Here is a 25,646-nt window from a genome sequence, read left to right on the forward strand (position 1 = left end):
TGTTCAGTCGCTCAGTCATGTCTGACTCTTTGCAATCCCATGAACTGTAACCCACCAGGCACCTCTGTCCATGAAATTTTTCAGACAAGAATACTGGAGCAGGGTTGCCATCTCCTCCTCCAGGGGATCTTCCCAACCCAAGGATTGAACCCGCATCTCTTGTCTCCTGCATCGGCAGGCGGGTTCTTTACCACTGAGCCACCTGGGAAGGCCCCGTGCTTTTCTGCGTGTGCACAATTGTAAGCGGGGAGGTGAGTGGAAAAGAGAAAGGAATGGAAAAGTGGGACATCTGAGCCAGGACAGCTCTGGCAGGAAAGGCAGGGCCCCTGGGTACCTTCTGTACCCCTCTCCATTCTAAACTGCTCGTCTCTCCCACTTGAGCGTCTCTGAGGTCAGGGTGTGCCTTGCCATCAGTGGCATCTTCTGTGTGATGCAGTGTGGCTGTTTCAGGGCCCCTCACCATCCCAGCTGCCTCCCTCTGGCTGGTTTCTGGCCCTGCTAGAGCAGTGGCCAGATTAAGAAGTTTTGTAGCCACAGCAGGCTACATGCACACAGCTGGTCAGGAGCAGGAAGGGAAGGAGGGTGTGGCTGACCCCAGTGTGGGAAAGCAGGCCAGGATAGCAGCTTCAAGCTCTGCTCCAGCCTCAGCTCCATCTCACACCTGCAGGCTGCTGCTTCCAATGCACCGTGTCCCTCAGGGATCTGGCCAGCCTCCCGCTTGTCTGCCTGGGTGAGGAGGTGGGTGCTCCCTACTGGGTGGGCTCTGAGTGAGAGAAGTGGCCAAGGGCCCACGTACCAGCCTGGGTGAGCTGCTTTCGGACCCAGGACCCTAGAGGGGACACGTAGTTCAAACCGAAAAATGCCTTCAGCTTCACTTTAGCCCAGATGAGACTTGAGTCATGGGGCCCAAAGGGAGGTGTCAGCAAAGATTTGGGTTAGATGTCAGAGGAGCTTCCTGATGGCAACTGCAGTACCGTGAAATGCCTCTTCAGCTTACATCCGGCAATTCCCTTCCCCAGAGCCTGGATATTCAACTGAACGCTGAAGTCTGGCCGGTGTTACTGTTGGTCCAGAGTGAGTCAGCACAGCATGTTCTCATTCAGTCATCCTCAAAGGCCAAGGAGTAGGCCCCATCTTGTTATTTCCATCTTAAGCCCAGAAACTGAGGATGGCAGATGTGAAAGAATACATTGCCAAGGTCCTGTGTCTGGTTAAGCGGTGGATGCAGGACTCGACCTCTGCAAAGATGGTACAGGTGGTGATGTAGTTGCTGAGTTGTGTCCGAATCCTTGTGACCCCATGAACTATAGCCCACCAGGCTCCTCTGTCCATGGGGTTTCCAGGGCAAGAATACTGGAGTGAGTGACCTCTGCAGAGGCCGTGCTCTTAACCAGCAGGCAGCACTGCCCAGTCACACGGGGCTCCTGGCTGGCCTGAGAAGGAGCTGTCATTGTCTGGTCCATCCGTGTCTCTTCTAGAGGGCCTCTGTCTTCACCCTTCCCTCCTGGCTGCGGAGGAGAAGTTCGTCCAAATAGTGAGCCGAGGCCCGAGGGCTCACCGCCATCACGCTGGATTCCTCTCCCTGCCCCTGGCCCCCAGCCTTTCCGATGGTGCTAAAAGTAGTGCTGACCAAATCAAGGGCTGTCCAGGGGCCAGGGCTATTTTGACTCTGTCCTCAGGAATCATCTGGTCTGAGGCGTGGACAAGCTGGACTGCTCCCACGAGCACTCAGATGGGGTGCCAGGAATGTTCTGGCAACACACCTGTCCCCAAGGCCATGCCAAACCCTGCACTCACCACCACCACCCCCAGCCTCCCCCGCCTCCACCGCATGCTTCCTGAGATACCCATCCCAGGAGCCATGGGGGAGGGGGGACTTGCACTGAAGGAGGATCAGGGCTTTGTGTCTGTGTTTGTAAGAGAATAACCAGCCAGTTTGGGGGACCCCACCTCTCATCCCTTCCCATTAACTTAATCTGTGGATTTATGACATCCACTCAGAATGGAGGCCTGCCCTGGAAGGCTCCTTAGAGACAGCAAACTTTATCTGTGGGAGGCTGAAGGATTTCCTTCTCTGGAGATCTTAATAGTGGAAGAAATTTGCCTCTGACAATAAGTCCTAGCGCAAAGCCCCTGCCTGGAAAGCCCGTGCCCTCCATTACTAAGATGGCTTGGCCATTCTTCAAAGTCCAGCTGAAGCCCGCCTCCCTAGAGAAGGCTCCTCTGACTGCTCTGACCACCCAGTGTGCACTGAAACGCGCTACGTATCTTTTTCTTTTTGTTGCCCTGGGTCTTCATTGCTGTGGTGGGCTTTCTGTAGTTGCAGCGAGCGGGGGCTGCTCTTTGTCGCGGTGCCCGGGCTTCTCATTGTGGCGGCTTCTGTGGAGCACGGGCTTAAGGAGCTGCAGCACACGGGCTCTCGAGCTCAGGCTCAATAGTTGTGGCACCTGGGCTTAGCTGCTCTGCGGCATGTGGGATCTTCCCAGGCTAGGGATCGAACCCATGCCCCCTGCATTGGCAGGTAGATTCTTATCCACCGCACCACCAGGGAAGTCCCCTACACACTCCTCTTTAATAGAGGCTTTCTTCTGTGCTTGAAGCTTTTCCCTCTAAGCTGTGGGCTCCATGGGTGGGTGTCTCTCTCTTGGGCCGTAGCAGCTTCCCTGAGTTTGTGGTTGATGTGCCAGCATGGTTGTCAAGGCTCAGGGAACAAGTCACGCAGCTCCTTCCCATGCTGGTTCACTCATCTGTCTCATACACAAACACCGAATAGCCACGCCACCTGCTACTGGTCTGGACACTGGAGATGCGGTGTCTGATAAGACAGGGTCCCTGCCTGAGCAACTCCCAGGATAGGGGAGAGATCTGTCACCGGAGAGTGGGCTGAAGGCAGTTATTCAAGGGCCGCAGCGACTGACTTGCCCTGGGGAGCTGGGAGAGACCTCACAAAGGACTTGACCTGGGAGAGGTCTTTTGCAGAAGCCCAGAAACGCACGCAGTAGAAAGGTGGGAGATGGAGTATTCCAGCAGGGGGACAGCAGGGCAAAGGCGTGAAGATGTGAAGGAGCTAGTAGGGCCTGGAGAGGCCAGAACATTGCTCAGTTTTTACTGTATCCTCAGACTAGCTGCCATGGATGACACGGAGGCTGCTCGGCTTCTAATGAGGGCCACGGAGATTGAAACTCCACGGGCAGGGGAGGAGGGCTCAGCCACCGCCCCTCCACGGAGGGGGTCAGAAGACACGGAGCCCCTCCTCCTCTGCCGCTGAGGGCAACAGCCTCATCCCCACCTCCCTCTGCTCCTCCCCTTTTAGATGGAATTGGCTCCTGCGACACTGCTGTGCTTTCCTTCTTGTTAGAATCTTAATATTATGTGGCTCACAAGCCCCAGCTGCCCTGGCGTGGCAGGCAGGGTCAGAGGTGTGAATTAAAACAACACACGATCCCGATTGCTTCAGCCGGGGGACGCTGAGGCCACTGAAGAGGTTGCTTTCCTTTGTTACTGATAATGAGCGTTCCACCGAGGCTGTTGATCTCAAGCTCATCCCTCAGACAGCTTTAAGCACCTTGCCAGCATCATCCAATAATAGTTTGAAGAGCCATCTCTTGTTGAGCACTTTACGAGTACAATTTCATTTAATCATGACATGACCTTTTGATGTAGGGTAAAGCGATGGTCTGGAGATCTCACCAGTTGTCATGATAGAGCAAAAATCTGAGTCCTGTGTCATTGGGACTTTGGAAGACCCAAGCTCCAGTATCTCGTACCACCTCAATAAGGGGATATTTCCAACCTGAGGACAGCTGGGCCCTCTACCCTAAGAGCCCCCAAACCTCCCCTAGCTGCCCGGGCAAGGCTCCAACCCATTCAGACTCTCATCACACCTATTGCCAGCCTGCCAGGTACCAGGTGGCATGCAGAAGCCGGAGAAAGACACAGAGTCACACAGAACTGGTCATCACAGGACTCACCACCCTAACCAACTGCCATCACAAAATTTCCCAGTCTTTAATGTGACCTGTTCAGCCTTCCCAATGCTCCGGCCAACACCCCACTGCTCTTTCATCCCAGCATCTACTGCCTCGTGTCTGCTTCCTTTCACTGGGTGTTATTGTGTGTCACTGACGTCACGACGTCATTTGTGCATTATGCACATGTGGAGGGCACTGGGAATACATTAATAAGATGAATTAATAAGAGCTGGTCTTTGCCCTCATGAAGCACAGGTCGAGAGACAGATAAGCATGGAATCAGTGCAGGGACTGAAGGCCCTGGCCCACGTCCTCACTCACCCCCCTCCAAAGACACAGACTCCATGTCACAGAGTGGCAGTGTGCAGTGATGGGGGTGCCCGGGCCACAGTCAGGAGAACTGAGTTCCAAGCTGATGCCACCATCTGGGGGACAATGGAGATGGTTCTTCAGTTTCCTCATCTGTAAAGTGGGAAGAGCAACCCCTAACCTGCCCCTTACTGAGTTTTAGTGAGGTGATTTTATTAAGTGAAATTAGTGCATGAAAGCATTTCACAGGCTGTAAAATATACAAATTGTAGTTGTCCTTATATTTATCTTCTGTCTCCTAGGATGCCTACATGAATCTGCACACAGAGTAGATGTTCAGTAAATGTCAGTTAGTGTAAATTAAATGGATTCATTCACCCCGTTTACCACCTTCTGAGAGTCCCCTGGGCTTTGGAGGCCACTGTAAATCCTAATACTGATCACGCTTGACCTGCCTGCTGGGGGGCGGGCTGGAGGATGTGACGGTGCTGTGGGAGTGACCACCATTGAACTGTACCGGCTCCTGGGAGACCACTTGGTTCCCCACCAAAGGGGGGCTGGGCCGAGGGTGGGTGGCCCTCCTTAGGCACAGAGCAGCCTCCCTTGAGGCCGGTAGTCCATTCTTTCTGGGGAACAAACATTAACTTTCCCCTGTTTGGGCTTCCAAACCACTGAGGCTGCCTGCCCAGGACGCTGCCTGTGTCGTGGGCATGGTCTCTAGGGGGACCAGGTCACCACGTGCCCACCCCTCACTAGCTCTTCGCCTCTCATTTCAGCACCCCTACCCCACGGAGGATGAGAAGAGGCAGATCGCAGCCCAGACAAACCTCACCCTCTTGCAAGTGAATAACTGGTGAGTTAGCATCACATGCCCAGAGGCTATCAGACCCAGGGGCCACTTGCTCAGCAGGGGGATGCACAGCAGGGGAAAAGGTGGGAGTGCCCAGCTCACTTCAGTCTCCGCCCAGCCACCGTGCCAGCCCTCCCATGTTGGCTGGAAACAGAAAAGCTGAAATCCACACCTATAGCTTCATCTGCAGCTTCTCAGCGCCCTCTGCTGGGAAGCTGTGTCAAGAACATCACGGAAAACTTGAATAGACACACAGGCGTGGCTGCATCCCAAGCCCACAGGCCCCCAGGCCCCCAGGGGTTATCTGCTCTGCTCACAACCTGTGTAAACAGAGCTCAAGCTAAAACATTCTGCAGAGCTGGGAGCCGGAAGGAGGGAGGAGGCAACAGTCCTGACCCACAGGGTTCCCCGTGTTCCCTCCTCTGTGGCTGGCCTGGGTGTCACGGGAATCTCAGAGGGCAAGGTCTGGTGGGTGGGAATGGACCCTTGGCCCCCCGGAGAGAGATCAGAGATTAGTGCTTTTGACTAAGGAGCTCTTCCTTCACTGTTCAGTCTTGACGGGTCTGGAGCAGATTCCCAGGCCTTCTCATACGTTCATCCCAACTTGTACCCAAGCTCCTGGTGAACTCACAAGCTCCTCGGTGCCCAGGGCTCATCACTGCTGTGCTTTCATACCCTGGACTAGACCCCCAGTCGGCTCCATTCAAGGACCAGCCGGTGGGAGTCCAGAAGCAGCTTAGTGCTCTCTGCACATGTGTGTACACACATACATGTGCACCTGCACACATGCTCACATGTGCTTACATACACGTGCACACACAAGCCCACATACACACATCCATGGGTGTGCACATGCACACATGGACACATACATGCATGTGCGTACCCATATGTGCCCATGAGTGCAGAGACCTGCACGTACCCAAATATGCTCACACCTGCACACATGTGCATACACATGTGCACCCATGCACACGTGTGCATACACACACGTGCGTGCATGCACACAGGACATGTGCACACATGTGTGCTCACATGTGCACACATATGCTCACACACATTCCCGCCCCCGTGGTGGCTAACCTGTCTCCATCTGACCCCGGGACAGGTTCATCAATGCCCGAAGACGCATACTGCAGCCTATGCTTGATGCCAGCAACCCCGACCCTGCCCCCAAAGCCAAGAAAATCAAGTCGCAGCACCGGCCCACCCAAAGATTTTGGCCCAATTCCATTGCTGCAGGGGTTCTGCAGCAACAGGGCGGTGCCCCAGGGACAAACCCCGATGGTAAGAACTGGGGATGAGGGTACTCTAGACCCTGGGGTCGGGGGATGGAAAAGGGACTCCTGAAGCTCCTACAGGTGCGGCTGTGCAGAGTCAAAGGTTGAACGTCTACTCACTTGAGTGGCAGTGTCAGCTCTGTCACAATAGTTAACTCTCCCGATCCCGGCCAAAGGATGTACGTAAAGCCTGAAAGAAGGAGATTTTCTGGTACATATTTTAACAAGTCAAAAGCAATCTCACCAGGATGAGTGGGAGTCCACTGGTGGGCATCTGAGTCAATGGCTGCTCAGCAGAGCCCCCCTCCTCACTCCCACACCCACCCGAAGTTTCTTAGCACCAGTCAGTGTCTTCACGGTCCCCCAGGAGCCAGGGCCATCTATAAATACCAAGGCAGGCAGCTGACTTGTGAACAGAGGCCAGGAAGAGTTTTGTTTTCCCAGCTTCTCCATCACACCCTCCGTATACACTTTTCTAATTGCCAGTCGCCTGGTGCACAATGAATAATTCAATGAGCCATGAGCCAGGCATTTTATAGCTTGGCATGTGAAGCTAGCTCCGTGTGGGAAGTGGAGTGGAGGTGTACACGTGTATGTGCACACCTTCATGTATATGTGCATGTATATGGCTGTGAACCAGTTTCCATGTGGTGGGCAACAGTCTTATGAGGTAGAGTGGAAATCAACAGATTTTGAGCTAAACCCACCAGGGAGAGAAGCGCAGCAAAATCGTGCCTGACTGTGTTCCTTTGAGCTAATGACTCAACGGTCTGAGACTATTTCCTCCTCTTTAGAGTGAGGATGACAATACCTACTTACAGAATTCTTCGAAAGGCAGCAGTGTCTGCCACACTTACACGGAAACTGGCAGGAAGTGGTACCCAGGAGTGTTGCTGCCTGGGATGGGGCAAGGCGTGGCTGACAGTGAATGGACGGGAGACTTCACACCAGGGAACTGTCCGGCGTAGGCACTCACCACCCCATCCACAGGGGCTCCTGAGCCTGACCCCGGCCTTCTTCTCGCTCTAGGGTCCATCAACCTGGACAACCTGCAGTCCTTGTCCTCAGACAACGCCACCATGGCCATGCAGCAGGCTATGATGGCGGCACACGACGATTCACTGGACGGGACGGAAGAAGAGGAGGAGGATGAAATGGAAGAGGAGGAGGAAGAGGAGCTGGAGGAGGAGGCGGACGAGCTGCAGACAACGAATGTCAGCGACCTGGGCTTGGAACACAGTGACTCCCTGGAGTAGCCGAGCCGCCCAGGTGGCACTGGTCACCGAGCGGGAGAGGAGTGTCATCAGGAGGGCTTCGGGGTGGGGGGGAAGGGGACGGGGCAGGCGGCACAGAGGAAGCTGGGCCCTGGCTTCCCGGAATCAGGAGCTGGAGGAAATGCACAGGAAACACCCGCTCCTTCCCAACCACCAAGCTTCACCGAGAACCCCAGCCCCACTTCCCTAGTACTGCAGAGGACTCAGCGTGGCGGGGCCGGTCGAGCAGCCTGGACGGAGAGGCAGGAGTGAGATCTGGACTCACCGCATCCCTGAGGACAGAGGGCACCCACAGCACCCCCCACTGAAGGACTTGAGTTGTTTACAAGCCCCACCCTGGGACATGGACCAGTGCTGTTCACGGAGTGAGCCTCTGCCAGGGAACAGAGTCAGGAGGAAAGAGACAAAGGGGGGCTGGGCTCCACCTCCACAGGGTCCTCAGCTCTTTGAGAGACATTCAAAGGCAGGAGGGAACCGGAATGCATGACTCTGGAGGGAGAGGGGTGCCACGGCATTACATCCTGTAGAATAAGGTGGGACCTCGATTCTGTAGGGCTCCCCTCAGTCCTCCAAGGCCCATGGACTTGGTAGAGGGGGACAAGAGCCATTAGAGCCACCTTCTCTCTCTCTCTGCCTCCTGGAAATCAGTGGTAAGCTGATGGGCTCAAATTATAGGTTAAGTGGAGGCTCTTCACCTGGGTCGGCTTCAGGACACAAGGAGATGGCAAGACCTGGGCTAGGAGCCATATCAAGGCGACCTTGGGGACCACAGCCGTCCCCAGGCGGTCAGTGGTGTCTTAGCCCAGATGTCGCAGCCCTGGGATGGAGCTCTCCAGACGTTCCAGGCCTTCCATGGGCTGTTGGAGAGGGTGGAACCAGGTTAGCTTGGCAGATGTCCACCCCTCCTGTCCCTCGCCGCTGTCCCTCTGCCCCCAGGCTGGCTCCACCAGCCTTCATCCTCTCTTCTTCACTCTATCCTTCCGAGAAGGCAGAAGAAACTTTGGAAAGAAGCATCCAGCCCAGTGTGAAGCCAGGGGTTGGAGAAGGTGCTAGCTACATCCCCCTTCCCATCAATATCCAAAGTGTGGGGGAGGTGCCCACCCACCCGCCTCACTGTTCCACACTCCATCCCCACCACAGCCCTGGAGGAACCTGGGCTCCACAAGGAGGAGGAGTCTTCCCACCATCTGCCCTGACACACAGCCTCCACCCCCAACCCCCAGGCCCCCAGGATTGGCGCCCCGCCCTCCTGTTCCCTCCCACCCCTACGGCTGTGAACCACAGGACTGATCACACGTGTGTTTTCCATTGAATTTAATTTAATGGACTTGCAGCTTCATCTGTCAGATGTGCGTTGGCCACCTCCGGCAGCAGCAGGATGTGAGTGGGCTGCTGGGCTCAACTCGAGGGCCCCCTGCCAGGGCCCTGTAAGGTGGAGCAAAAGGATGGTGGCTTTCCTGAGGTCTCCCTGAAATGAATGTATTTCTTCCCCCAAAAGAGCTGATATTTAATGTTTTAATAGGGATTTTTGAGAAACAAATAACCTTATTTATAATCTGGGTGATCCAATCATTTTTTACTCCCTTTTGATGCCATAGGTAGAGGAAAGTCTAGCTTTTTTGGCGTGAGACTTTTGCAACGTGCAGTGGGATAAATACATTTCCTGTTCTGCTTCATTTTTCTTGTTCATACACACACGCACGCGCACATGCACACACACACATACACCCTTCCACTTATCACTCTGGACAGGCATCCCACCCCACACTCTTGCACACACGTGCCCACACATCCTCCTCCCAGCCCCCCTCCACCTGCCTAATGTTATGCAACCTCTTCTGATGTATCCACCAAACCAGTACTGAATGTGGCCGAGTTTTCAGTAAACCTTATTACCTACCGTAATTCTGGTGCGTGATTCTCTTTTCACGTGGTTAAGGGTTAGGGGGACCCTGGACCAGAGGAAATCTGGAGGCCTCATCACAATCCTTGTTCATTCGACTACCCATGAAAGGGACCGAGGAAGAGGGCTTTCTGGGTGTCCTCAGCTTGCCAGTCTGGGGAGGAAGATGGCCAAGTTTGGCACAATCACCGCAGCGGTATCTTCTCTAAGACAGAGAGCAAAAGACAGGCAGAGGCTCTGCACTGCCCTCTCCTGGCGGTCTGCTGTCATGGCAGGGGAGCTCAGAACTCCGTGTCCTCTTCACCTCGCCCAACCCTCAAAGACCCTTGCTTATCCCACCTCCATCGAAGCTGGTGCCAACACTGCCCATCCCCCAGCCTCACATGCCCCCGTCGCCCTATCCCTTGTGCGAAAGGCCCCAGGAATCAGGAAGGATGGGCAGTCTTGACTGACACATTGAATCCAGGAGCTGTGTTTGGAGGGGAGCCTGCCCTTTGAATCCCAGAGTTCAGCACTATATTCCCTGGGGCAGGAAGAATTTGAGAGACAGCTAATATCCCCAACTAAGTGAGAGGCAGCCTTGTTACTTTGATCCTAGAGGTTTCCTTACTTGGGCCATGTGCTGAGACGTCCCGGCATGGGTTTAGAATTCTTCGTTCCCATTGGCAAGGGCTGGCGACAGGAAGACAACTTTCAAAGCAGTGATTTGCGAGGAACAAACTTTTTTCCCTCTTTCTTGTTAACTTTTTAAATTATGTAAGTATGATAACACATTTACAGGAGACTTGGAAAATGCAGAGCAAAGTTACATATCATTCCACTATATGTGACAATTATTTTTTGAAGGTGATAAATTAAGATTTTGTAGTTGGAGTTAAGGAACACACTCTTAAGAGATAGTTGGCTTAGTCTAGGATGAAGTGCATATTATACTTTGTTAAAGGGGTTTCGTAATGTGAATTAGAATATAAAAGCCTCTGAAAGGTACTACAGGAAAGAAACCTGTTTAACGTGTTCCCCAAATGTATTTATCTTTTGTTTTTCAAGTAATAGCTAATCAATCGTACTAGCATGGCACAAAACGCATTTTAGGAAACAAACCTCTGAGAACTTACGTAATAGCCTGAGCCCAGCCTCTCCCACCCCTTCCTAAGTTTTTCTCTCAAGTTCTGCCATTTTTTATACAAAGCGGCTAACTAAAAAGTGGTCTCCTAAATCATCTGAGATGTGGGTGGTTGTGTTGTGAGAAGGCAGCAACCTCTGTCTGCATTAGACCCCGACCCTATCCAACCCGTGGGGATGTCTCAAAGTCCATGTGGAAAGAAAGAGATGGGACAAGGTGGTGTGGGGATGAGGAAGATCTCCTTTATCCTCAAGACGGAGCTGTGATATCCAGACCCTGGAACGTTCAGACTGACTTCTGGCCCCAACCCCGTAAACCCATCAGGGATGACCTGATTGGAGATTCCTGCCCAAGGAAGTTCTTGACCAGAGCTCAACTTCCTGGACCACGTGACCTCTCTGCTGCCTTGCACATGACCAGATGATGGCATTGACTGTCGCAACACAGCCAGCACGGACTCATTCATTCAAGCACTGAGCAACACTCTGTCCCAGGCAGTGTTAGATACTGAGACTACAGCTGTGATCAACAAAAACACAGTTCTTGCCTTCAGGGAATTCACACTCTAGGGGAAGATTGAGACTGAAAGAGAACTCATCATATCCTCATAATGGTTGAGCTATGACCATATCCTAGACAATAACCTCCAACTTGATCATTCAGAGTTGCAAACAGGAGACACTTAGGTCAAATCCAGCTTACAGTCATGTTTTGTTTGGACCATACTTTGTTTTGGAAAATTTGCGGGCCAACATTTAAGTCAGAAGTTTGCACATAAAATGCGGGTTCCTGATTTATCTCGAAAAATCGAGCAAACAGGCAACCTAGAACCTAGATTCCCACCCAGCCACGGCTGAGGGTAGTTGAGTCACTGCACCCCCTGACAACGTGGCCTCCAGGCTGTCGTGACATTGGCCACTCATGTGGTCTCCCAACACGGAGCTTGAGGGTCAGCTGCCATTTGTTACTGGGCTGCCATTCTTCAGTTGGCTCACTGGCTAATTATGTTTTCTCCTCTCTTTTTTCCTTTTTTTACCTTTCCCTCCAATATTTGAGCAGTTGTCTTTAAAAAGGAAACTTGGGGCTTCCCTGGTGGTCCAGTGGTTAAGACTCTGAGCTTCCAAAGCAGGGGGTATACGTTCCATCCCTGGTCGGGAACTAAGATCCCACATGACATGCAGCCACAAAAATAACAATAATAAATTTTTTAATTAAAAAATAAATAAAAAGGAAAACATATCTCTATACCCATTGCTCCATCCAGAGTGAGAAAACAAGATAATCCAAGAGGGTTCTGCAGTTAAAAATAAAAAATGGGGAGAATATATTTGCCTGTGGAAGAGAAGAATCTCCTACCTTTAACTGCAGAGGTACCTGGGTCTTATAACCAGACGCCTTCAGTCCTGTGTTACCTGTCTGCCTGACCTCCAGAGGGGGTCGTGAGCCTTGGGGCATAAAAGCCACCAGGGCTGCTTGTGCTATACACAGATCAGGTCTCACGACGACTAATTGTTCCCAGATTCTGATCAAGATGCTGAAGACTTTGAGAAACACCGCTCTCAGAAAATCGCTCTCAGTTGCCTTTTAGAAGTTCCTTGCTTTACAGCTGCTCCCATGAACTTCCTTCTGCTAAACACACTACAACCCCCTGAACCTGTTCATCATTCAGTGAGCATCCACGGATGCCTACTATGTGCCTGGCATCGAATGAGAGACAGAGGATGATTCAACTTTGCAGAGTATCCCAGGGCAAGGGTCACAGAGGACTGGCAGAAAGAATGCCAATAGCATCCTACTCCAACGTCGTTAGGAGTTGGACACGACTGAGCGACTTCACTTTGACTTTTCACTTTCATGCATTGGAGGAGGAAATGGCAACCCACTCCAGTGTTCTTGCCTGGAGAATCCCATGGACAGAGGAGCCTAGTGGGCTGTCGTCTATGGGGTCGCACAGAGTCGGACATGACTGAAGCGACTTAGCAGCAGCAGCCACACGTTTTTATGTAGTTGTGTGCTCAATCACTCAGTCACATCCGATTCTTTGCAATCCCATGGACTGTAGCCCATTAGGCTCCTCTGTCCATGGGATGTCCCAGGCAAGAATATTGGAGTGGGATGCCATTTCCTTCTCCAGGGCATCTTCCCAACCCAGGGATCGAACCTGCATCTCTTGCATCTTCTGCATTGGCAGGCGGATTCTTAACCACTGAGCCACCTGGGAAGCCTCACATGTTTCCATGTTTCGGTGGTGGTGTCTTATTTTCATCCCTCGGACCAGGCAGATTTTTTTTTTTTTTTGGCTGCACCATGAAGCTTGGGAATCTTAGTTCCCCCTTGAGGGATCAGAGTCCCCTGCAGGGGAAGCGTGAAGCCTTAACCACTGGATGGCGAGGGAAGCCCCCAGGCAGATTTTATTATACCACTGTCAAGTGTACCTTACACTTCTATATTTCTCAGCCTCTCTCTGGGCCAATCTCATTTAGCCCCTTTGCAAATTAAATGCATCTCATTAAACCAAACCCATTTAGGACAATGCCCTTCAGGTGTGTGCATCTTAGTACATCTTTCATTTTAAGACAAGTGTTTGATTTATTTTTCATCTCATTACACTCTTTAGAATTATGTGCATCTCATTACTCAGTGCACTGAGACGACTTATTTCAGGTGTAGACATTACACCCAGTATTAGCAGGCAAGAACTTTTTTTTCATTTCATTACAAGTCTGACAATTTATGTACATCTCATTACAATCAGCCATTTAAGACAATTCCCTTCAGTTGTGTACATCTCATTATACCTTTTCATTTTCAGATTTTTTTTTCCATCTTATTACACCTAAGCATTATCCAGAGCACTCACATCAGGTGTGTAGTTTTCTCATCCACCTGTTCTTTCGTGCATTTCTGGGTGGTTGTTCCCCCAATGGTACTGCAATATTTTTATGACATCAGACTCATGGAAGGCCAGCTTTGCCCACCTGTGGGCCTCCCATGGGTCCTCTGCAGCAAAAGGAAGAACACTGGATTCCCCTGGATTTGGGGGAGACTCTGGCAATACAGCCCCTCACACACAGGGACCATCTAAATTTACTTCCTCCCTTGTACAGTGAGAAAGCGAGAAGGGATGGTTGCTAAGTCCGCCTTCGGGGGATCTTCTATGTTGTCCTACAGACGACAGTACTGCGAGCCCCCAGCATCTCCTAGGAGTGCTGCTCCTCTGTTGGGAGCCCCCACCCTGCTGGAGAAGCTGAAACCACATCACCACCCAGGCTCCCAGCAGCCGGGCTTCTCCACACTTCCTGCTGCCCCTTTGACTGTATGGTGCTCGGTATCCACGTGGGGTCAACATTTTGGAAAGTTTAGTCGCTCAGTCATGTTCAACTCTTTGCGACTCCATGGATTGTAGACTACCAGGCTCCTCTGTCCCTGGGATTTTCCAGGCCAAGAGTACTGGAGTGGGTTGCCATTTCCTTCTCCAGAGGACCTTCCCGACCCAGGGATCAAACCCGGGTCTTCCACATTGTAGGCAGACACTTTACTGTCTGAGCCACCAGGGAAGTCCCTCAACATTTTGGAAGGAGATGAAATAACCCAGCACTCTTGTGATGAAATCCCCCAGCACCTCCCGGTCCAAGGCCATCTTCATCTATGACACCCCAACTCCCACCCTTGGACTACTCTGCTGGGGGCACCTTAGAATTGCTGAGCAGGCTTTTGGAGGTGCAGGCACCCAGGTTCTATTCTTGATCTGCTAGAGCAGACCCTCCAACAGTGGGGCCGAGGTCAGTGCATTTTGAATAGCAACCCAGAGATGCCGAATCACTGTCTCACCCAAGCCTGATTTCGGAAAAAGCTCTGCGGCCAGTCGCTCTGAACTGAAAGAGCCTTGTGGCCCTCAGTACCTCCCCCTCCAGGGGTCTTTGCAGGTGACAAGGATCCAAGTCTAGAGTGAAAACAATCGTTTCTCAGTCCCGGAAAGGGAACTTAAGGTCATTAAACCCAACTTTCTCACCCTCTGTGTGAGCCCCATCCACAGCATTGTAAATTGTCATCCACCTTTACCATCCACGTCCAGCGAGGGAACCCAGTGTCTCCCGGTGATCTCGCCAACCTCCACCCTGCGAGCTGAGAGCTGCCCTCTGGCGGCGGGGGGAGGAAGTGGCGGTCTTCCAGGCTTAACGCCTATGCGAGAGATTGCAACACCTTTCCCCAACCTCTAGAGTGAAAGTCGTGTCGGACTCTTTGCGACTCCGTGGACTATATAGTCCTTGGAATTCTCCAGGCAAGAATACTGGAGTGGGTTGCCATTCCCTTCTCCAGGGGATCTTCCCAACCCAGGATCAAATCCAGGTCTCCCTCATCGCATGTGATTCTTTATCAGCTGAGCCACCAGGGAAGCCCAAGAATGCTGGAGTGGGTAGCTTATCCCTTTTCCAGCGGATCTTCCCCACCCAGGGATTGAACCAGTGTCTCCTGAATTGCAGGCAGATTCTTTACCAACTGATTTACCAGAAAGCTCCTTAGGCCCCACCTGTGTGGCCTAATCACAAAGCATGTGAGGCTTCTCAAAGTGTGTCTGGGGTGGTCTGTGTGATTCCTCTGCTGTCACTCCACCTGTCTCTTTGCCAGTGAAAATAGAATCTTTTCTCTAAGCGCAAAAATAAATGTGACTTTGCACTGCCCCTCCTCCACTGCCTGCCTTGAGTGAAATTGCTGAGAAATCAGAACATGATCCAGCTCTTTGCTTGTCTCTTTATGCAGGAGAGCCTGGAGGCCATGGGTTCTAGAGTCAGATGGGCCACCACTAAGCAGGATTTAGAGAGCATAAAGCGTGGGGTGGGGCTGATTTTAGGGGAACAGGTCACAGCCTGTCTTGTTTTGGTCTTGTTTTCAGATCTTCTGTGACCACTGGTTTGAAAAAATGATGAGGCTCAAGAAGCCCTGGGCTCAGTTCTTTCTCTTATGTTCCTTGAAGTTTACCAGCAAAAATAAAAGTCACAATTTCTTGAGCACTTTGCCTATATGCTAGATACTGTAAATGATTCAAAACAACCCTGAGAGAATTACTGGTATTATTGCTAATATTAATATTCCCATTTCTAAAATAAGGAGATGTGTGCATGCTAAATCACTTCAGTCATGTCCGACTCATCGCAACTCCATGGACTGTAGCCCGCCAGGCTCCTCTGTCCATGGGATTCTCCAGGCAAGAATACTGGAGTGGGTTGCCATGCCCTCCTCCAGGGGATCTTCCTGACCCAGGGATCGAACCCGTGTCTCTTATGTCTCCTGCATTGGCAGTTGGGTTCTTTACCACTAGCACCACCTGGGAAGCCCCAAAATAAGGAGATAGAGAAATTAAATTTCTCAAAAAGTATTCAGCGAATATGTAGTAGAGCTGGGATTTGACCCCAGGCCTCAAACCCACACTCCTTGATTGAGATAATTTGCCTCCTGAGCTTTGGCCTGATCAGGGCTGAGCTTCAAGGCCAAGGGAAGAGACTCCTCTGGTCCCTGAATTCCTTGGAGGTCCATGCATGCCTGCATCTGCCTTTGCTTTCCTCCTCTTAGTTTCTGAGATGAAACAGACTTCAAAGACATGGGGTCCAGGACTTCCCTGGTGGACCAGTGGTTAAGACTCTGTGCTTCAATGCAGGAGGTGCTGGTTCAATCCCTGTTTGGGGAACTAAGATTTCACATGGTGCACAGTGCAGCCAAAAAAGTTTAAAGAAGTAGGATCCAGACCTTAGCTGCTTCTCCCACAACAGATCATCTGCCCACTAGTCCACTGGCTCCCACTGGAACTATTTACATTTGGGAGGAGGGGCAGGACGTAAGCCCTTAAGAAATTTCTCTGCGTCCTTTTCTAGTAGAGATGGACGCGTGAGGTCAGTGAACTGACAGTATGACAGCAGCCCTCCCTCCCTCACTTCCGGCCTCTGTAGATGATGCCCTCCGTTCTGTTCAGAGGGCAAGGCCAGATTCCTGGGTTTTTTAGGCTGGAATACCGAGGGCTTCCCTGCTGGCTCAACAGTCAAGAATCCACCTGCAATGCAGGAGACCCAGGTGCGATCCCTGAATCTAGAAGATCCCCTGAAGGAGGAAATGACAACCCACTCTAGTGTTCTTGCCTGGGAAATCCCATGGACAGAGGAGCCTGGTGGGCTACAGTCCATGGTGTTGCAAAGAGTCAGACACAACCAAGGGACCGAGCAGGCATGCACTGAGAGTAAAACCAGGTTGAAAGATGGAAGGACAAAGAGAAAGGAGCTCATCTCTGGGAGATAGAATGGAGCATGGAGCCTAGATGAAGTAGGGGAGGCTGCTGAGAGCAGAGGGCAGGCGCAGGGACCCCAACATGGTCAGGTCGGGAGCGCTTTAATGGGAGAAACAAAATGGTTCTGTTTGAGGAGGATTAGAGGAGAAAGAAGTGGAAATACATGGGACTGGAGGACAGACCCCTGGCCTTTCACTGACTCCCTCCTCTGGTTCTGTGATTCATTTTCCTGTTCTCTGGCAGTTGGAGAGTGAAGAGAGAACCAAGACGGGGACTTAGGATAGAGGAAGAAGAGAGAGGGAGGGAAGGGGAGAGAGAGAGGGACTAGATGTGCTTTTGTCTCTGGGGTTTTTCAGACAAAGCTATTATCAAAATGCCAACCAGCTCCTGCCTGGCCGATTTGCATATTCCATGCTGTGCTCTTTGAAGCAGGATGAATATGCATGAGGGCCTGGGTGGGGGTGTGGAGCTGCAGGGCTGTGGGCTAAGGTGGCTCATTGTTCTTTTTAAAGAAAGGCATTAATATGAAGCTAAGTACCTTCCTGGTCAGCAGAGTGGCCTCTACGTCCGCCTCTCTGGTGAAGAGAGGAAGAGAGCAAAGCTGAGGCTCAGACAGAAAGCTTAAGGACTCTCCTCTCATCCTCCCAAGAAAATAAATAATCAGGCCCCAACAAAATGTGAGTGTCTCTTCTCCAAGAGCGGCATCTAATTACTCTCCCCTCCACGCATACTAATCGTGGAGGCTGGCCCTGGTGAGAGTCACCTCTCCTGGCTCCTTTGGAGATGAGGCCCCCATCTCCGATTCAGGCTTCTGCTGAGGAGGGGGTGGCCCCTGGTGCCCCCTGCCCCTGGCCTTTGGTGAGACGAAGTGGTCTGCATAACGGGGCTATGCAAGGAGTCCCTAGGACACAGTGGTGCTCAAAGCCCACAGAACAGATTCATCACGTCCATTAGGACTTGGCTCATCATGCATCCTAAGACATCCAGAGGAGCGCACCTTTTTGGATTTTTCGCATCTCTTGCCTGACCTCTAAGTGAAGACAGTTCTAGTCCAGATAATACTCCAGTGCATATGCAAAAGGTTTACTTCATTTTAAAAATCCAATTTACCCCATAAAACGTATTGCCCCAACACCCTTCCCTTTGGGTTTTCTTTCTGAGATACCCCATCTGTCTCCCACGCTGAAGCAGAGATACAAGATTAGGGAGTGTGAGGACATTCCATTTGGACAATAGCTTGTCCCCACAGGGTCATTGTGGCTCAGCTGGTAAAGAATCCACCCACAATGCGGGAGACCTGGGTTCGATCCCTGGGTTAGGAAGATCCTCTGGAGAAGGGAAAGGCTACCCGCTCTAGTATTCTGGTCTGGAGAATTCCATGGACTGTATAGTCCATGGGGTCGCAAAAAGTCGGACACCACTGAGCAACTTTCACTTTCACAGGGTCATTTGTTTCAACTCTACACAACTGAAGGCTGGCGTCAGGCCCTACAGGGACATTTCCTCACCAGGGCTGGATCAGATTAGGCTTCGCAAACCCACATGGAGGCCTTCAGTTGATGGAGACAAGCCTCGGTAAAGGAGCCCGCTGGCCAGGCCAAGTCCCACCTGCCCAGGAGGGCACCTGCAGGACTTGTCTCCCCAGTGCTCTGGCTGAGAGTGGACACCCTGGGTGGACTTGAGTTTTGCCGTCCAAACTGACTGGGGCCTGAAGAATCATCTGCCCAGGGACTCCTCCTGAAAGATGAGGGGAGGAGAGGTGCAGTCACGTGTTAATCACACTATCCATGCTTTCCAGGTTCAGTCTTTGAGAGTCAGGGCTCCAGCAACTCTCAAAGTGTCTCTGAACTTAACACAAACACCAACTGCCTGGAAATTGCGTTAAAATGCAGCTTCCAGGGACTTTCCTGGCAGGCCAGGGTTAAGACTCTAGGCTTCCACAGCCGAGGGGATGGGTTCGATCCCTGGTCAGGGAAACTAAGACCCCACGTGCTACATGGCCTGGCAAAAAGGAAAAAACCTGCAGCTTCTGACTGGGGTAGAGGATGGGTGGGCGGGGGATTGCGATCTGAGCTCTTTACATTTGTAATAAACTCCTAGATGTTTTGTCTCTGCTGCTGGGTTGGGCCCCACGTGTTGAGGAGCAAGGACAGAGGAAAGAGCCATGCAAAACCAGAGGCATGGACCTACCGTCCCACTAGGCTCCCGATGTGGGCCATAGGCGAGAAACAGCAGTCACTGCTCCCACCCCTCCTCCGAGACTCACCTCCTCGGAGATGGAGCATCTCCTTGACACTTGAGATTTATTTTTATCTGCCAGCCGCTTTGATTAGCTTGTCACTGCTGCTTCAGACACCTGCTGGCAGGATAAATTGGGGGAAAGGAGCAGCTGACCCAGATATGACAAACCCTAGGCAGGAAGGCAGGCTCCTGGGGAATTCACTGCTCCCCCAGAGCTGGCAAAGCGTGAACTGTGCCAAGGACCTCACCCTGCCAGTGGCCCTTTGCCCCGTGACCGTGGCACCAGGGAACGCAGAGCTGCAGGTGTCCCTTTTATCAAAGCTCGGGTACTTAGGTCCACGTGCTGAGCCTGAGCATCTGTAAAACTACCTCGTGCTGTTTCCATTTTCCTGTAGTGGCCAGGGTGCCGTCCACATGGAAGCCCTGCTCTGTGTGGATGCCTGAGTTGGAGAGCTGCCGGCAGTGGGGTGGTTTCCCTGGTGGGTCCCCCCTTCCCCCCGGGGGAGATTGCTACTGCTCTGTAGCAGAGCTCCTAGAAAAGCAGAGGCCCAGGGAGTGAGAGAGTGCCAAGATGCCTTCTACTGTCACCCGCGTCCATCTGTGACCTTCTAGGGAGCTGCCCGTGGGACGAAGCACAGCTTTCCGTGTGGCACACAAACACCAAAGTCCTAAGGAGGCGTGGAGATCTAGGTGCACAAGAGGCAAGCGCCAAGCTGACTCCACCGCTTTGAGCGTCTCTGCTTCTTGGTGTCCTCGTCCGTCTATCAGGGCAATGCTGAGACGCAAGATGATTTCGAGGTGATTATGACAGTGGCAGGTACATAGCAAGTACTTGAGAAAAGTTTTTAAGACAGAAACGAAATTGTGCAATTTGCAGAGAGGTGGATGGACCTAGAGACTGTCATACAGAGAGAAGTAAGTCAGAAAGAGAAAACAAGTATCGTACATTAACGCATACATGTGGAATCTAGAAAAAACAGTGCAGATGAACCAATCCATTGCAAAGCAGAAATAGAGACTCAGATGTAGAGAACAAATGTATGGACACCGACGGGGGAGAAGGGTTGGGATGGACTGGGAGGTTGGGATTGACATATATACACTGCTACGTATGAAGTGGATGGCTGGTAAGGACCTACTGTATAGCATGGGGGGTAAAAGTCCTGTTTGTAGCACATATATTAAGTTAACCTTAAAAATGCATTCCGATATATATTAGGTGCAAACACTGATTCCACTTATATGCAGTACCTTGAATAGTCAAATTCATGGAGTCAGAAAGTACACTGGTAGAAGCCAGGGGGCAGGGGTTGGGAAGGAGGAAGGGGATGAGGAGTTCGTGTTTAATGGGGACAATTTCAGTTTAGGAAGGTGAAAAAACTGGGGAGTTGGACGATGGTGGTAAGAGTCGCACAACAAGATGAATGTACTTAGTGCCACTGAACTGTAAGTTCAATATGGTTAAAATAGCAGGTTTTATATGACATGACTTTTACCACGAGAAAAAAAATAGATTTTTTTTTTAAAGATGGGACTGGGAGAATCCGCAGAATGAATGCCATTCAAGCCAGAAGATGGAAGCCAAGACAGTTCAGGTTGTGCCAAAGCGGAGCCCCTTCCAGACACACGGACAGCTTTCACCTGCTGGCTGGTTGCAGCTGCCTGTCACCAATGCCGGGGACAGCATGTGGGAGGCAAGGGCCTCGGGGAGGTGGGGAGGACACAGACAGCCAGAGGCCACCAGGGGTCAGAAGGGGCGGTCAGGAAAGCAGCCGCAGCCCCCACACGGAGAGAGCCCAGTGGAGCTCAGCCGTCCAGCCCTCAGACCTCAGGGTGTCGACCCGGCCATCCCAACAGGAGGCACTAGAGCCGCCCTGTTACCCCTAAGCCTCACTTTCCAGCTGCTAACTTCCCAGTCTCCTCCCCAGCCAGTCCTTCCTACCACACCTTGTGTGGCCCCATCTGGAACTGTCAAGCAACAAGATCTTAGGAGTCTGTGGATGGCCTCCTCCCTGTGTGGACAATGGCAGCGCCACCAGAACCCACCGAAGGTCACAACAGGTACCACCCCATCCCCTAACACCCCACCGCTGCCGTGGCCAGGAGCCTTGCGTGGAGGCAGCGACACGTCCTTTCTCTGGAGGTTTGTACCAGAGCGCCGAGGGACACCACACGCCAAAGCACATGAAGCATACTAATTAAATGAAGGTTTATTTCAAAATTAGTCTTAGAGTAGAAGCTGTTTTTGAGGGCTGGAGCCAGACTACATCATGAGCGGTGACAGCATCTGCCTCCCTCCAACACGGGCGGAGAAGAGGCGACGTCACCAGCCCTGCCCGACAGTCATGCATCCAATGGTTACTAGGACTAGAAGCCAACAGCAAAGGACCCCGCGCGTTTGCTCATGTTTAATCCGGGTTAAGCTATACACGTTTAAATACACGGCGGAGGCTACGCGGTGTCATGCAGTCCCTGCGGTGGGATGACTCTTGCTCGGTGACCTCCGCAGCAAGGCTGCTCCCAAGGGCAAGGTTAGGTGGGACAGAGCACTGGAAAGAGAAGCGAGAGGGCATGTCAGAGCAAGTGTGGGGCCGGACCTCCCGGCCCAGGGTGGCCCTGACCTCTCGCCAGTGTCCTGAGCAGAGAACCACCCGCCCCCTTAGAACCAGGGAAGGATGGCAATCACGTGTTTTCCTTCCAGAAGGAGAATGAGCCACTGATGGCTGGTGGTTCAGTGTAGTGATGAAGTGGGTCTTCTCTGCTGTCCAGCCGCCTTGGTTCAAATCCCAGGTCTGGCTGTTATTAACCACAACCTTCTGGAAATAACCTGTGTCTGTTTTTCTTCATGTATACAGTAGCCTGTGCCTCTGCCCAGCCCACAGCGTTGCTCAGAGGCAAACAGAAAGTACTCATAAATGTTAACTAGTTTTATACATTCACTGACATTTCAGCTGATCGTGAGGGGTGAAGTCTAGCCCCTGGGCTCCCAGACTTATAGAACCCATTTCCACAAACCTCCTCTGAGAAATGGGATGCTCTTTTAAAATCTTTAAGAGCCAGAAGTTCTTCCTAATGTTGAGTTCTTCCTAAATCCATCCTGCAGAAATTTAAGATTCATCTTTCTGATCCTTACAGAACAGTACAGCTCAGAGGTTCTAAACTGAGGTCTACAAGCCTTCAGAAACTGCACCCAAGGTTGTCTGCGCCTGTGGAGCAAAATCTAATGAGAAAAAGGATCTGGACTATGAATGACAGCCAGTGGAAAGTGTTACAGAGTCGACGTTTGTGTCCCCAACCCAAGAATTCATGGTGAAGCCCTAACCCCTGGGTATACGTGGAGATGGAGCCTCTGAGAAAGAAAGGTTAAAATGAGGTCATGTGGGTGGGGTGCTGATCTGCTAGGATTAGTGTCCTTGTAAGAAGAAGCACAGAGGCTCTGGCACTCTCTCATCAACAGAAGAAAGGCCATGTGAGGACATAGCAAGAAGGTAGCTGCTTGCAAGCTGAGAAGAGAACCCTCACTAGAAACCCGATTTACTGGCCCCTTAATCATGGACTTCTACTCTCCAGAACTGTGAGAAAATTAATTTCTGATGTTTAAGCCACCCAGTGGTATTCTGTTTTATCAGCCTGAGCACACTAATATAGATATTAACATCCCCCAAAAGAAAGACAACCAGATGGTAGCTGTCTCTTAATGGAAGTTCTCAACCACTGATAACTAATGCTTTCCAAAAAACTGTGGATGCTAGTGTACTGAGTCCCCTGGCCCTCCCCAGTCCGGTCTGGTGTGGATGCTCTGAATGTGTTCAGCCCTCTGGCTCCGCTGGACAACAGGAAGTGCAAAAGGTGGAAGAACATATTAAATGAAACCACGAGGATGAAACTAACAAGGAAAAGCCAGAATAAGGAAATTCTATGGATCAAATCACTTGGTTTTTTCATGAAATAAAATTCAAAGGATGTGAGAGGTGAAGGAAAGGGGAAACTGTATATATATTGTGAAAGTGAAAGTGAAGTCGCTCAGCCGTGTTCGACTCTTTGCGACCCTATGGACTGTAGCCTACCAGGCTCCTCTGTCCATGGGATTTTCCAGGCAATAGTACTGGAGTGGATTGCCATTTCCTTCTCCAGGGGATCTTCCCGACCCAGGGATCAAACCCAGGTCTCCTGCATTGTAGACAGACGCTTTACCATCTGAGCCGCCAGGGAATCTATATTAATAGAGATTTAAAAGACATCCTTGGTGGTCCAGTGGCTAAGGCTATGCACTCCCAATGCAGGGGCCCAGGTTCCATCCCCGGTCAGGGAACTAGATCCCACATGCAGGAGCTAGAGAGTCCACATTCTGCAAATAAAACACGGTGCAGTCAAATAAATAAAATGAAGAGATTTAAGAGAAACATTATGAAATTGTAACGTATGGAACTTCTTTGGATCCTAATTCAAAGAAATAAACTGAAAAAATTTTACAGGGAAATCTGAACACTGGTTGAAGAGTCAAAGATACTTTGGGACGGCGGGGGTGGGGGGTGGGGCCAATGTACATGGCATGAGGGATCTTAGTTCCCCAACCAGAGATTGAACTCTTGCCCCCTGCAGTGGAAGTGTGGAGTCTTAACCACTGAACCACCAAGGAAGTCCCTCAAAGATACTTTAAAATGTTGTATTTTTCTAGCTGTGATCATGATCTTGTGATCATGTTTTAGAAATACATACTGAAATACTTATGGATGAAAAAAGATATAATGGTTGGTATTTGCTTCAGAATAATATGGAGGGGAGAAGCTGGGTATGGTTATAAATGAAACTAGATCAGCCAGGAGTCAATAATTTTTAAAGCCACATGCTAAGCACGTGACGGTTCACTATCCAGGGGTCTCCAACCTCCAGGATCTAACACCTGATGATATGAGGTGGAGCTGATGTAATAATAATGGAGATAATGTGTCGAATAAATGCAACGCACCTGCATCATCCCCAAACCATCCCCTTCCCCTCCCCCTGGAAAAACTGTCTTCCACAAAACTTGTCTCTGGTGCCAGAAACGCTGGGTACTGCTGCACTACGCCATTTGCTCTACTTCTGCATATGTTAAATGAAAGATGAAACAAAAAACTATCATCCACAATGAAAGATGAAACAAGAAATAGCTATAAAAGGATGTAGCTAATCATGTCCCTAGTTTGCTGCCTTTCAAGTAGTCGAGACTGTTAAAGGTATCCTGAGGCTTTGTTTTTGCCAACTAAACAGCCCAAGCGCCACAGAACTTTAACAATAAGCCTTTTGTACTGGTTTGGCTGCTCTTTGTGTGGAGTCGCGCTGGTGACTCGGGGGTGATGGAATGTTCTCCTCAGGCCTCCTAGCAACATCCAAAGCCAAGGGCCCGCTCACAGTTGTCCACGAAGCTCCCCGGCCCTGCCTGGTCTGGCCCAGTGTGGAGGCTCTGGGAGGCCCACAGTGTGGGCTCTGTGCGTCCAGCCGACAAGAGTCCTGGGGGAGGGGAGCCCCGGAGGCCACTTCTGCTCCCAGAGACCTGGGCTGCTCTTACCTTTTAAAATGTAGTCCGTCAGCAAAGTGGGAACCTTCTCATTATCCTCCTTCATGGCAAAGAGAACTGTGGGAGGGGAGAGAGAAGAGTCAAGACGAATCAGGACACATAAGCTCACTTCTGGGCCAGACAGTCCACCAACCCAAAGACAGTGAGAGAGAAGTCAAGGAAATCAGACACTTGCTGAGTGTTGAGCAAAGTCTAGAAGCCTCTGTCAAGAGCCAGCATTCACCTGCTGGTGAAGGAGAAGCCACCAAAAGGATCAGGGTAGCCCTACTGATGAGTTGACGTCCTCTTTTCTCTTATTTCTCTTTTTCTTTTAGTCTTTCCTTTTTGTAGGCATGTGCTCATCTGTAATTTCCCCATCACCTATGAATTATGTGTCTTTAATGATCATAAAAATAAATAAAGCAATTTAAAAAAGGAATCAACTTTTAGATGCAATCCAAATGTTAAGAATAACAGCTGTCACACTGCTGAAACTCTGACAAATCTGTCTTTAAAGACATCCTATTCATACAGATATTATTAGGAAAGTTCTCATCTCCAGTTTATTAAGAGCAAATGAATTTAATTCAACAAATATCTTCTACTTTATGCCCAGTACAGCACTAGAATTTGTGGAAATGCAAAAGTACTGATGACCTTCAAGGAGCTTACAGACTTTTTGTTGAAAAGGGATATGAACTACATATGAAGCGAACAATAGGAAAGCGATTAAAACTTAAGGTTTTTCATAGAACAGATTTTTCTGTTATTAAACTAAGAAGTACCTTCTCATATTCATTATTCATGATGCAGAAATCAGTGCTGTAAAAAAATCCTTCAAAAAAATTAATATCTGGACCTTGTCTATACTATCAAAAA

At 50.8% G+C, this 25,646-nt stretch overlaps 2 protein-coding genes across 13 annotated transcripts in view; one reads left to right on the forward strand and one right to left on the reverse strand.

Moving 5' to 3' along the window:
* The window catches only part of PKNOX2 (PBX/knotted 1 homeobox 2), a 298,217-nt gene extending 288,628 nt beyond the window's left edge, over positions 1-9,589 (forward strand). For 4 of the 5 annotated variants that reach the window (XM_005226807.5, XM_059883037.1, XM_059883036.1 and 1 more), the window contains 3 exons: positions 5,057-5,133; positions 6,239-6,417; positions 7,440-9,589. In XM_005226807.5, coding sequence (XP_005226864.1) covers positions 5,057-5,133; positions 6,239-6,417; positions 7,440-7,666 — 483 coding nt within the window. In that variant the 3' untranslated portion in view covers positions 7,667-9,589. The remainder of the gene's footprint in view (positions 1-5,056; positions 5,134-6,238; positions 6,418-7,439) is intronic. The other variant, NM_001144108.3, reaches the window with a different exon arrangement.
* An 11,831-nt stretch (positions 9,590-21,420) lies between these two features.
* The window catches only part of FEZ1 (fasciculation and elongation protein zeta 1), a 42,890-nt gene continuing 38,664 nt past the window's right edge, over positions 21,421-25,646 (reverse strand). For all 8 annotated transcript variants that reach the window (XM_059882850.1, NM_001024522.2, XM_059882849.1 and 5 more), the window contains 2 exons: positions 24,780-24,845; positions 21,421-21,777 (listed from right to left, as the gene is read on the reverse strand). In XM_059882850.1, the coding sequence (XP_059738833.1) occupies positions 21,761-21,777; positions 24,780-24,845 (83 nt within the window). In that variant the 3' untranslated portion in view covers positions 21,421-21,760. The remainder of the gene's footprint in view (positions 21,778-24,779; positions 24,846-25,646) is intronic.

This window comes from Bos taurus, chromosome 29 (genome assembly GCF_002263795.3).
Source record: "Bos taurus isolate L1 Dominette 01449 registration number 42190680 breed Hereford chromosome 29, ARS-UCD2.0, whole genome shotgun sequence".
In the NCBI taxonomy this organism is placed as follows: Eukaryota; Metazoa; Chordata; class Mammalia; order Artiodactyla; family Bovidae; genus Bos; species Bos taurus.